This window comes from Mastacembelus armatus, chromosome 13 (genome assembly GCF_900324485.2).
Source record: "Mastacembelus armatus chromosome 13, fMasArm1.2, whole genome shotgun sequence".
Lineage (NCBI taxonomy): Eukaryota > Metazoa > Chordata > Actinopteri > Synbranchiformes > Mastacembelidae > Mastacembelus > Mastacembelus armatus.
The window spans coordinates 24770467-24782313 of record NC_046645.1 but is presented as its reverse complement, the minus strand read 5'-3'; the positions used below and the strand labels follow the sequence as shown (position 1 = coordinate 24782313).

At 42.3% G+C, this 11847-nt stretch overlaps 1 protein-coding gene across 4 annotated transcripts in view; it reads left to right on the top strand.

Moving 5' to 3' along the window:
• The first annotated feature begins 3079 nt into the window (after positions 1-3079).
• The window catches only part of lrch3 (leucine-rich repeats and calponin homology (CH) domain containing 3), a 31673-nt gene continuing 22905 nt past the window's right edge, over positions 3080-11847 (top strand). For all 4 annotated transcript variants that reach the window (XM_026316417.2, XM_026316409.2, XM_026316400.2 and 1 more), the window contains exons 1-3: positions 3080-3372; positions 6974-7118; positions 7568-7694. In XM_026316417.2, the coding sequence (XP_026172202.1) occupies positions 3117-3372; positions 6974-7118; positions 7568-7694 (528 nt within the window). In that variant the 5' untranslated portion in view covers positions 3080-3116. The remainder of the gene's footprint in view (positions 3373-6973; positions 7119-7567; positions 7695-11847) is intronic.

The window sequence follows — 11847 nt, the reverse complement described above, 5'->3', positions numbered from 1 at the left end:
GAGTGCAGCAATGCGCATGCGGCAACATGCGACATCGCTTTGAATTCTGGGGTTGTAGTTTTTGTGTGCCGATGTCCGATTGTACAGCTACGGTTGAAAATGGGCCACACAAACGGGGTTTTAAGTTTTCTGAAAAACTAAACCAGTTGTGTTTACAAAGAAAAGAAAAACAGAAGTGAGTTTGTAAATGTATGGAAGCGTTCCGTTAATTAGGACTAATGTTTGAGGAAACATTAACGAGGACTGTACATATTAATAAATAAATAGGAAAGAGCCAGAAAGTGATTCATGTTATGATACGTCTAAGTGCGGATCAGGCTTTTCTTCACTAAAAGGGATGTATAAAGCACTTCTACGGTCAGTAATTGATTACGGAAGCGTTGTGAACTGCTATGTGCCTATTTGTAGTAGTTGTTTTTTTACTTTATCTTAACTAAGTTTATTTTGCATGGCCTTATTTGTAATGTTTACATTGCACTACTTAGTGTTTAGTGTTTAGAGTTTATCTCTATGCACCAAGGATCTGAGTACAACGAGTACATTTTGATTCTCTGTATGTGCTCTATATGTGGCAGAATTGACAATAAAACAGACTGACTTGACTTTGACTTTGTGGTTCAGCATTTAAAGCTCGGCCAAAAAAACTTAACAGAATTCAGGTCCAGCTTTGAGGCAACGCTGTGGTGCAGTCAGATCTACATGAACATCAGTCTTGCAGGTTCTGGTGGCTACCTGCTGGGTCAGTTAAAGGGACATGCTGAGGACCATCCAGTGAAGAGAGTACTAGAAGAATTTTGGGAACAACCATTGGCACAAAAAGAAAGTTTTGGTTGGATAGGAAACAGAAATCCTAAAAAAATGGGCATTGGAAATATACAAGTATGTCCAACAGTGATAGAGGTTGAGCCATGGAAACTAAAGCCCCCCACATTTTGATGGGTTTTTACTGGAACTAAGGAGGACAGAGAAAGGGAAGAGAGACTTATTAACAGCATTTTCAAATCATGTAAAGGAAAAATATGATAACTATACACAGATGGATCAAACATCCACAACAACATAGAATAGAGTTTATGGCATATAGTCTACAGTAGAAATGGTGTTGGTACTTCTGGCTCAACAGAAAGGAAGGGCAAAAGCCTTAATATGTTCTGACGTTCTGTTTCAGATTGTGTCTGTTCTTAACACTCTGTCATCTTTGAATTCTAGCTGCCAAGATCTGCTGTGTGCAGCACTAAAAATATACACGAGGCTTTATCACTGAGGTATGTCAGTTCAGTTCATGTGGGTACCTGCATGTGGGGCTGAAGGGGAATGAGGAAGCAGACAGGCTAGCAATGCAAGGATTACAAAAGGAAGAAATAGATTTAAATATTATTGTAAGTAAATCAGAAGTATAGAGGATAGGTTGGTCTAAAGCACAGGGAGACAGTGGAATATGGAGATAAATGTAGATTTCTGTACAATCTCAACAACAAGGTCAATACCACAGTCAGAATCTTGGGTATGTCAAGGAAAGAGGAAGTCGTTTTAAATAGAATGAAACTAGGACATACAAACTTAAACAGCACATTGAAACACAGCAGGGTTATGTGAGCAGTGTCAGGTTCAAGCAACAATAATACATGTCATTGTATAAGCAGGTCGGACAGCAGATGGAGGAGGAAATGAAAAGGGCTAAAGTTAATGAGTTCAGTTTTAAATCCATGGAAATACCAGATGGAATAAATAGGATTTGGTTTTAGTACCTAGACAGAACAGGTTTGAGGTGCTGATCCATACACAGAAGCAGAAGGTGTCAGTAGTGTTCCTATAGTGCTAGTTGCCAACTGCTGTTAAATCACAAGAAGAAGAAGTCAGCTTGTGAAGTATAGATATATTCTAGTACTGCTGATCAATTAAAATCTTTAATCACAATTAATTGTATGTCCATAGTTAACTTGCGATTAATTGCAAATTAATTGGTTCTAATCTAATCTGTTCTAAATGTACCGCAAGTAGATGTTTTTTGAGGTTTTTAACACTCAACACAGAAGTGGACAAACAGGATATGATTGCTTTAATCAAATGTCAAGTCAAGCTGCTTTAATTTTTTTGTTTCTACTGTGTACAGTGAATACAGTGCATAGTGAAATATATATTTATAATAGTTAGATTGTAGAGCTGACATACCATCATACAGATCAATAATTTACTAATTATACAGTATATTGTTTCTATAGTCCTTATGTAGAAGGTGGGGGATGTGAGCTGCTAAGCTTTCTTGGACCAGCTGAGATCCTCTGCCAGTTAAACAACAAACAACTTATTGCTTTTGGTGATCTCCACAGAGGAGCTGGTGATGTTCAGTGGACCTTCTGTCTTCTCCTGAAGTCAGCAATCATATTGTTAGTCTTCACGTTCAGTTTTGTGTCCAGGAGCCTTAAAGTGTCTAAGACAGTTTCATGGCATGAATAATTCATATATTCCATGTAGCATCAGCATCTAAATGCTTCCTCCAGATGTTCACTAAAGAACTACACCTCTAAAAGAAAGAAACATTTGATTTAGTGTTGCAGACAAATCTTTAATCTTTAAGAAGAAATAAAGAAGAACATGAGAAATTATAGAACAGAAATATTAAACAAAACAGACTTCTCCTCACCTGTTTGTTGGAAATGACTACTGACTCTTATTTAGAAAAAAGCCACATACACAAATCAAACTAACACAACAGAGCAGTTCTTCTGATTACATTGGATTAAAGTAGGAAAGTGTATACACTGTAGTGTTGTAAGTAGTACTGGATGTTACTGTTCGGTTCTGTGTAAAGTGCCTCGAAATGATTGTATTGTGATTTGGTACTATACAAATAAACTGAACTGAAATTACTGTAATAAAGTGAAACATTACATTTTTAGTCTGGACGCCTGCGACTGTTACAGCCAGGCCCCTAATGCTGGTCCAGTCTCTGGTCCATTCCAGGTCCCTAATGCTGGTCCAGTCTGTGGTCCATTCGAGGTCCCTAATGCTAGTCCAGTCCTGTCCCACTGAGCGCCGTTCTGCGCATGCTCCGTGCGGACTTCAGGGTGGGAGAGCTAGCCGTTAGCACGCTGAGCTAGCAGGCGGAGTGTGTAATGGCGGCCTCGGTGTTGCTGGGGTCTGTGGACAGCGCTGGACTTAACTTCACGGTCGGGGGCGGTAGCGGTGGGAATATTTTAGTCGGGAATAATAACGGACTGGGACCGGCGGGTCCGGCACCCTGGAACCGCTCTTTGGACCGGGCGCTGGACGAAGCCTCGGCCACCGGGTGCCTGAACCTCAGCGGCAGGAAGCTGAAGGAGTTTCCCCGGAGCGCCGCCAACCACGACCTGACGGACACCACCAGGGCCGGTGAGTGATCTGCAGAGTCCAGGGACCGCACGCAGAAATCCATGTGGGTCTCGGTCTGGTCGTTAAAGACATTTAGAGAAGTTTTTCTGGGCTTATGACGAGGGGAGGTGGAAATCCAACTTAAACGGATCTGGAAGGATCGGGATGGGGAAACTCGTCAGGACTGGTGTTTTGGCAAATACTGTGCCCCATGAAAACGAGCCCCCTGTCGTGAGCTTGTGTTCATGCTGTAACACGAAGGAAGCGTGTATAAACGTGTCAGTGTATCATAGTGTACTCTAAAGTGTGTTTTGTGGACTTTGAGAAGTTTGTAATCTCGATGTTTTACACCACGGTCCGCTCTTTCGCAGGAACTAACCCAACGTCAGGGTGGTTAGCTGGTCTGACGCTCCGAGCTCGGTTTAATTAAGACTCTCGCCTTTTTTCAACTTATTAAAATGATCGAACTGTTGGTAAACGATCAACAAACTGTAGTTTATTTCGTTTGTTGGCGTGTAATAGAGGTAAGGACCCGCCTGGGAGAGGCGGTGGTTCAGTGTTTTCGGGTTACAGCCTGTGTCGTTACACCTGTGAGTTTTGTTAATGGGCGGTAGTTGGAGTTAGCCAGCTAGCATGCTAACACCCCTGTATATTCTGTGGAAGGTAAACATGACGGGGTGGATATGCTACTGTTTGCACACCGCTAGTTGCTTTAGTGTAAGTAACTTTTAGCTATCTACCCGTGCAGGCTAAAAGAAGTCCGAGGGCCCGGTTCGGTTTCGGGTGGGACAGGGCTGTTACAAACCTGGCCGTCAGGTTGAAAGGTGAACACACACCTGGCTTTGTTTTGTGTAAGGTGTGCGGCTATATAATGATGCAGAAGTGAATGAAACGCTGCTCCGCCCACCCGAGATTCACGGGCTGGCGTGGAGGAGAGAAAACAAACGGGGCAGAGGAGGTTATCTGCGGACACTGTAGTTTTATGCATTTCAGACGGAAAGGCTAAACTTTGACTGCACTACATTTCTATCTGACAGCTTTGATTACTAAAACAGTGCTGTTCGGTTGTAGCTGGGCTAATTTCTAAATACTGATGATCACCACTACCCCATAACTCTGCTGATAACTTTTGTACTTAATGCAGGACTTCTGCTTGTAGAGTATTGTCACAGTTTATTATGAGTACTTTTACTGAAGTAAAGGATTCCTGCTGTAACAGATCTCTGCAGAGGTGGAACAGACCTGTTCCACCTGCTCACTCTCACAACCAGGGGACTTCCTCATGGAACAGTGTGCAAAGCTGTCACCACAGAAAGGACAGAGGCTGCAGCAGCATCAGATGCATTTTATATATATATAAAATCGCATATGTCATTAGAAATGTTTAATTCCCTAGTTATATAGTGTGTAGAAATAATCCAAAGAGATACCAGTCAGATACTCTGTCCAGACCTGTTTACCTTCAGCAGATCAGTAAAAAGTCACAGCGAACTGGGACCAACACAACAGACTCATGTCAGAAATGACATGTGAGGGAAGTCAGCAGCTTATTTCCTACGACAACCAGGATTTTACCTTTGTCGGAAATATGTCGTACATGTTCTTATTGAAGAAATGCAGTTTGACTGGAGGCTGGAGAGGAGACGAAGAGCAGAGATGATGCAGAAGCTCCTGTTGCTCTCTGGCTCTCTGTCGCCTGTTACGTTTAACATCATCTTTCAGTAAATTTAAAGAAAGATTTGTTGAGTAATCCATAAATAATTCATTGGAATGTATTTTGTTTCAAAATACAACAGGTGATTTAATATAAAAACACAGTGAAAGTGACAGATTATTTACTTGTTACATGTTTACAATACATGTATTTTCATTTAAAAACACAGTACAAGCAGTATAATGTCTATGACTACCACTGTACAAGTACCATATAAAAAATATGCATCCCTGTGTGTGGAATCATCCCTTTAGTCACATACTGAAGCAGAACATTTGCTTCCAGCTTTCAAAACAGGAGGATTTTCTGTTTCCTGTCAGACTGTGTGAAATTATAACAGGCTCAGTTCTTCTCTGTTTTGTGACAGTTATAGACAAATCATTAATCATGAAAGCAAAAGGGAGATTAAGAGGTTATGAAGTAATAGAGAACTTGCAGCTCCATTAACCTGGTTTTACCTGAAGCTACATCATGAACTAAAGATACCCGTTTGGGACAAACTGTCCAAAAGGCAGCCCCAGTCCAAATCTAGTATTAGCTAACGAGTAGATGTGTCAGTCCAGTAGAATGCTCTGAGGACACAGGTTTGATTAATGACAACAGACTGACAACTCTTTATTTCTAAAGTGACGTCTTCAAATGTCTATTTTGTCTCATCGTCAAAGGTTTCAAGTAAAAGCAGAGGTTTTTATTAGAAATTATAATATTATTAACATTAGATTCAATTATTAAATTAGTTGCTGATCAGTTTTCTGACAGAATTTCTTAAATTCTTAATGTAATTTATCGTGTGAACAGCACAGGCACCATATCACATCTCTGACACCAGGGTGAATTTATTCTGAAGAAGTCTGACGTTACTTCTCTTCAGGACACTGTGTGTGTGTACATGTGTACTTGTATTGCTGTCTTTTTTCTGGTCCTCACTTTTTTCAGACTCCTGTTAAGACAGCTTTAGGGATTGGGTCTAGGGAATGCATTATGTCTATGAGGGTCCTCACAACAATAGAAATACATGTATGTGTGTGTTTGTGTGTGTGTGTGATGCTAGATGAATGAGGCTGCTGTATAACAGGAAGTGGATTGTTACCGTGGTGATGTGTACTTCCTACAGGCCAGGTGGCGTTGCCCTCACAGCTGCATTGATAAATATAGAAACTCAAAGTGTGAAGATGTCAACTCTTCAGAAACCTTCACATTATTTTGCTGTTTTCATTTGAATCGTTTTCCACCGGTCGTCACACTCAAAGTGAAAACATATTTTTAGACATCTTTTTAAAATTTAAACTGAACTAGTTCATTTACAAAAGTATTTCGAGCATTAATTCAGGACTGTAGAAGCTCCTTCCGCAGCAGTTCCAGCTTCAGTCTCTGCAGCCTAAATCTAAGCAGTTTCTCTGGACTTTGGCTGACCCACTCAGAGACAGTTTGACTGGTCTAGTTGTGGCTGTTAGCTTCTGGTCACTCTCGTACTGAAAGGTAAACCGTGGTCCAAGTCTCAGGTCTCTGCATCCCCTCAGTTCTGGAACGCCCCCCTGCTGCTGAGAAAATAGCAGCACACACACACACAAAACATAGATCCTGATTTATGTGTAGCAGAGAAAATCCAGATGTGTGACTGAGTTTACACAAAAAGGCTTTACAGCTGCATTTTACCAGAAAACAAATGTGCCCAGATTCCTACTGGCAGCTGTGAATAATGTCAGTGTGAGATATAACTGCACCTGAGCCCACGTACACAACCTTTAATCTTCACTCACACCTGGCTGGCTGGCTGGCTGGCTGGCTGGCTGGCTGGCTGGCTGGCTGGCTGGCTGGCTGGCTGGCTGGCTGGCTGGCTGGCTGGCTGGCTGGCATTCATTGAGATATTTTAGATGTGAGCTGAGCTAACAAAGTGTCTCTGTTCAGATCTGTCTCGTAACCGTCTGTCGGAGCTTCCTCTGGAGGTCTGTGGTTTTGTGTCCCTGGAGAGTCTGAACCTTTACCAGAACTGTCTGAGGTCTCTACCAGACAGTTTGTTCAACCTGCAGGCCCTCACCTACCTGAACCTCAGGTAACACACACATGCACACACGGTGAAATCTATGCTAGCAGTCTGGTCATTGTTTCTTCATCAGTATAAACACAAACAAACTGTAGTTTAGTCCCACACACACCCTCCTGCTGCCACTAATACTCATGAGAGAGAGACCAAATCTGGATTCATCCACTGCTGAAAATAGTCCCCAGCAAATGACTCTTTCCTCCTGTTTTTTGATTAAAACTACAGTGAGCAGCTGGTTTTTAAATGAATCGTTATATTTGTGAGGCATTTTTAAAGATTTCAGCAGGAGCCAATGAGCTTAGAGCTGAAACCCACAGACAGGAAGTGTTGAGAGGTGGACTCACGATTAATTCAGTCTAAACATCAGAATTTTGGACAATAAGCAGCAGGTGAATGAAGTGATTTGACATTTTATTTTGATGTGTGTGTGCTTGTGCGTGTGCGTGCGTGTCTGTTAGTCGGAACCAGCTGTCTGTCCTCCCTGTGGTCGTCTGCAGTCTTCCTCTGAAGGTTTTGATCATCTGCAACAACAAACTGGTTTCCCTGCCAGAAGAAGTGGGACAGCTGAGACAGCTCACTGAACTGGTCTGTGTCAGTCATCATCAGCTATTGATCAGTGATTGGAATGTGGATAAGATCTCCCATCAGTGTTTATAGAACTTTATGCAAAGATGTTATTATACATGTTACATTTGTTGGTCACTGTTAACGGCTGATGGGCCAGATGAAAATATTTTCAATTAAACATCTTCTTTTCCTTTCGGCTGCTCCCTTCAGGGGCCGCCACAGCGAATCATCTGCCTCCATTTAACCCTATCCTCTGTATCCTCCTCACCCACACCAACTATCCTCATGTCCTCCTTTACGACATCCAAGAACCTCCTCTTTGGTCTTCCTCTAGGCCTCCTTCCTGGCAGCTCTAACCTCAGCATCCTTTCACCAATGTATTCACTGTCAATCCTCTGAACATGTCCAAACCATCTCAATCTGACTTCCCTGGCTTTTTCTCCAAAACATCTAACATGAGCTGTCCCTCTGATGTACTCATTCCTGATCCTATCCATCCTCGTCACTCCCAGAGAGAACCTCAACATCTTCAGCTCTGCTACCTCCAGCTCTGCCTCCTGTCTTTTTCTCAGTGCCACTGTCTCTAGACCAGACAACATTGCTGGTCTCACCACTGTCTTGCCCAGCTTTCCTTTCATTCTTGCTGACACTCTTTTATCACACATCACACCTGACACTTTCCTCCACCCGTTCCAACCTGTTGGCACACGTCTCTTCACTTCTTTTCCACACTCTCCGTTGCTCTGGACTGTTGACCCTAGGTACTTAAAATCCTCCACCTTCTTCACCTCTACTCCCTGTAACCTCACCGTTCTACTTGAGTCCCTCTCATTTACGCACATGTACTGTTTTACCGCGGCTGACCTTCATTCCTCTCCTTTCCAGAGCAAACCTCCACCTCTCTAGATTTTCCTCCACCTGCTCCCTGCTCTCACTACAGATGACAATGTCATCTGCAAACATCATGGTCCACGGAGATTCCTGTCTAACCTCATCTGTCAGCCCGTCCATCACCACAGCAAACAGGAAGGGCCTCAAAGCCGATCCTTGGTGCAGTCCCACCTCCACCTTGAACTCCTCTGTCATCCCTACAGCACACCTCACCACTGTCTTACAGCTCTCATACATGTCCTGCACCACTCGAACATACTTCTCTGCCACTCCAGACTTCCTCATACAAAACCACAGCTCCTCTCTCGATTCGATTCAATTCAGTTCAATTCAGTTCAGTTCAGTTCAGTTTAGTTTTATTTGTATAGAGCCAAATCACAATACAAATCATCTCAAGGCACTTTACAAAAACTAAAACTAAAAACCCAATGAGCAAGCACTTGGCAACAGTGGAGAGGAAAAACTCCCTTTAACGGAAGAAAAAAACCTCCAGCAGAACTGGGCTCAGTTTGGGCAGCCATCTGCCTTGACCGGTTGGGGTGAGTGGATAGAGGAGAGAGAAAAGAACAGTAACAATAAACATCAAATAGACAATGCAGGTTGGTGGGGCCAGTAACTGCACATCAGCCATATACAGCTCCAGGACCAGGGACACCTGCAGAAGGTACAGAGAGAGAACAGAGAGAGAGGGAGAGCACAAGGTTAGTGACCTTCAATGGTGGAATATACATATGAGGTGGGAGGAGAGGAAGGGAAGGTGGGGGAGGGGGTTAGGGTAGGGGAGCTCAGTGCACCGATGGTCCTCGGGCAGTCTAGGTCTATAGCAGCATAACTAAGGAATGGTTCAGGGTTACCTGAAGCCAGACCTAACTATACGCTTTGTCAAAGAGGAAGGTTTTAAGTCTAGCCTTAAAAGTACAGAGAGTGTCTGCCTCCTGAACCCCGGCTGGGAGCTGGTTCCACAGGAGAGGAGCTTGATAGCTAAACGCTCTGCCTCCCATTCTGCTTTTGGAAACTCTGGGAACCACAAGTAGACCTGCACTCTGACAGCGAAGTGGTCTATTGGGATAATATGGTACTATGAGGTCTTTAAGGTATGAAGGAGCTTGATTATGAAGGGATTTGTATGTGAGGAGAAGGATTTTAAATTCTATTCTGTATTTTACAGCGAGCCAATGAAGAGAAGCTAATATAGGAGAAATATGATCTCTCTTGCTAGTTCCTTTCAGGACTCTGGCTGCGGCATTCTGGATTAATTGGAGGCTTTTTATGGAGATATTGGGACATCCAGATAGTAATGAGTTACAGTAATCTAGCCTTGAGGTAACAAATGCATGGACTAGTTTTTCTGCATCATTTTGAGACAGGATGTTCCTAATTTTGGCAATGTTGCGCAGGTGAAAGAAGGCAGTTCTAGAAATTTGTTTTATGTGAGTTAAAGGACATGTCCTGGTCAAAAATAACTCCAAGGTTTTTCACAGTAGTGCTAGAGGCCAGGGTTATGCCATCTAAAGTAGCTATAATTTTAGAAAAGTTATTTCTGAGGATTTTAGGCCCAAATACAGTAACTTCTGTTTTCTCTGAATTTAAAAGTAGAAAGTTACTGGTCATCCAGGCCTTTATATCAGTTAGACATGCTTGAAGTGTGTTTAACTGGTTTGTGTTAACAGGTTTAATAGATAGATACAACTGAGTGTCATCTGCATAGCAGTGGTAATTAATAGAGTGCTTCCTAATGACATAGCCTAAAGGAAGCATGTACAGGGTGAACAGAATCGGTCCTAGCACAGAGCCTTGTGGAACTCCATAACTAACTTTTGTGCATGTGGAAGGTTCATCATGGACATGAACAAACTGGAATCTGTCCGATAAATAGGATTGGAACCATTTTAACACTGTTCCTCTGATAGCAGGCACATGCTCCAATCTCTGTAATAAGATGTGTTGTTCATATTTTCCTCTATTAGTGATGAATAGTATGCAGTTCTGGCTTTATGGAGCTTTTTATATGTTAAACTGTTTTTCCAGACTAGAAAAATTTCCTCTAAATTTGTGGAACGCCACTTCCTTTCCAGTCTTCGTGACACCTGCTTTAAGGTACGAATATGTAAATTATACCATGGGGCTAGTCTTCTCTGATTCACTAACTTCTTTTTCAGAGGGGCTACAGAATCAAGCGTTTCACGCAGTGAGGTTACAGCGCTGTCAACAATATGATCAATTTGGTAGGGAGTGGGATTGAGGCAGCTGCCCTCCACTGTGTTGGCACATGGCATAGATGTAAATAAAGATGGAATCATTTCCTTCCAAACGCTGCATGATCCATCATCTTAAATTCAAAAGTTTTTAAAGAATGATCTGACAAAACAGGATTTTGGGGGAAAACTATTAAATGTTCAATTTTGATGCCATAGGTCAGAACAAGATCAAGGCTGTGATTGAAACAGTGGGTGGGTTTATTGACATTTTGAGTGAAACCAATTGAATCTAATATAGAATTAAATGCAGTGCTGAGGCTGTTATTTTCAACATCTACATGAATGTTAAAATCTCCCACTATAATGACTTTATCTGATCTAAGCACTAAATCAGACAGGAAGTCTGGAAATTCAGTTAAAAACTCTGAGTAAGGGACAGGTGGACGGTACACAATAAGTAGAACTGGTTTTTGTGTTTTCCAGTTTGGATGTGAGAGACTCAGAGTGAGGCTCTCAAATGAGCTATAATTGTTCTGAGGATGAAAGTTTAATAATAAGTTTGAGTGGAAGATTGCAGCTACTCCTCCACCTCGACCTGTGCTTCAAGGAACATGATAATTTTTATGACTGTGGGGGGTTGATTCATTCAGACTGACATATTCATGTAAGGCAGAGTAAGTCAATTTGGTGGCCATTATCAAGTCACTTACTAACAGAGATTTAGATGAAAGAGACCTAATATTTAATAATCCACATTTGACAGTTCTGTTTTTCTGTTCAATAAGAGGAGTGGTCTTAATTTTTATTAGGTTTTTATGAATAACTCCTCTTCTGTTAACTTCTGATTTATTGGATTTATATGATCGAGGGGCAGACACAGTCTCTATGTGGTTTGAGGGGGGCGGCGGCTCTAAGGAAACTGCAGAGAGGCGTTTTAGACTGAGTCTCTGCGTCCCGGTCCCCACCCTGGATTGTCAGGCTTTAGGTCGGCTAAGAAACTCTTGTGCCAAATTTCTAGAGATGAGAGCTGCACCATTCAAAGTGGGATGGATGCCGTCTCTCGCTACCAGACCGGGTTTTCC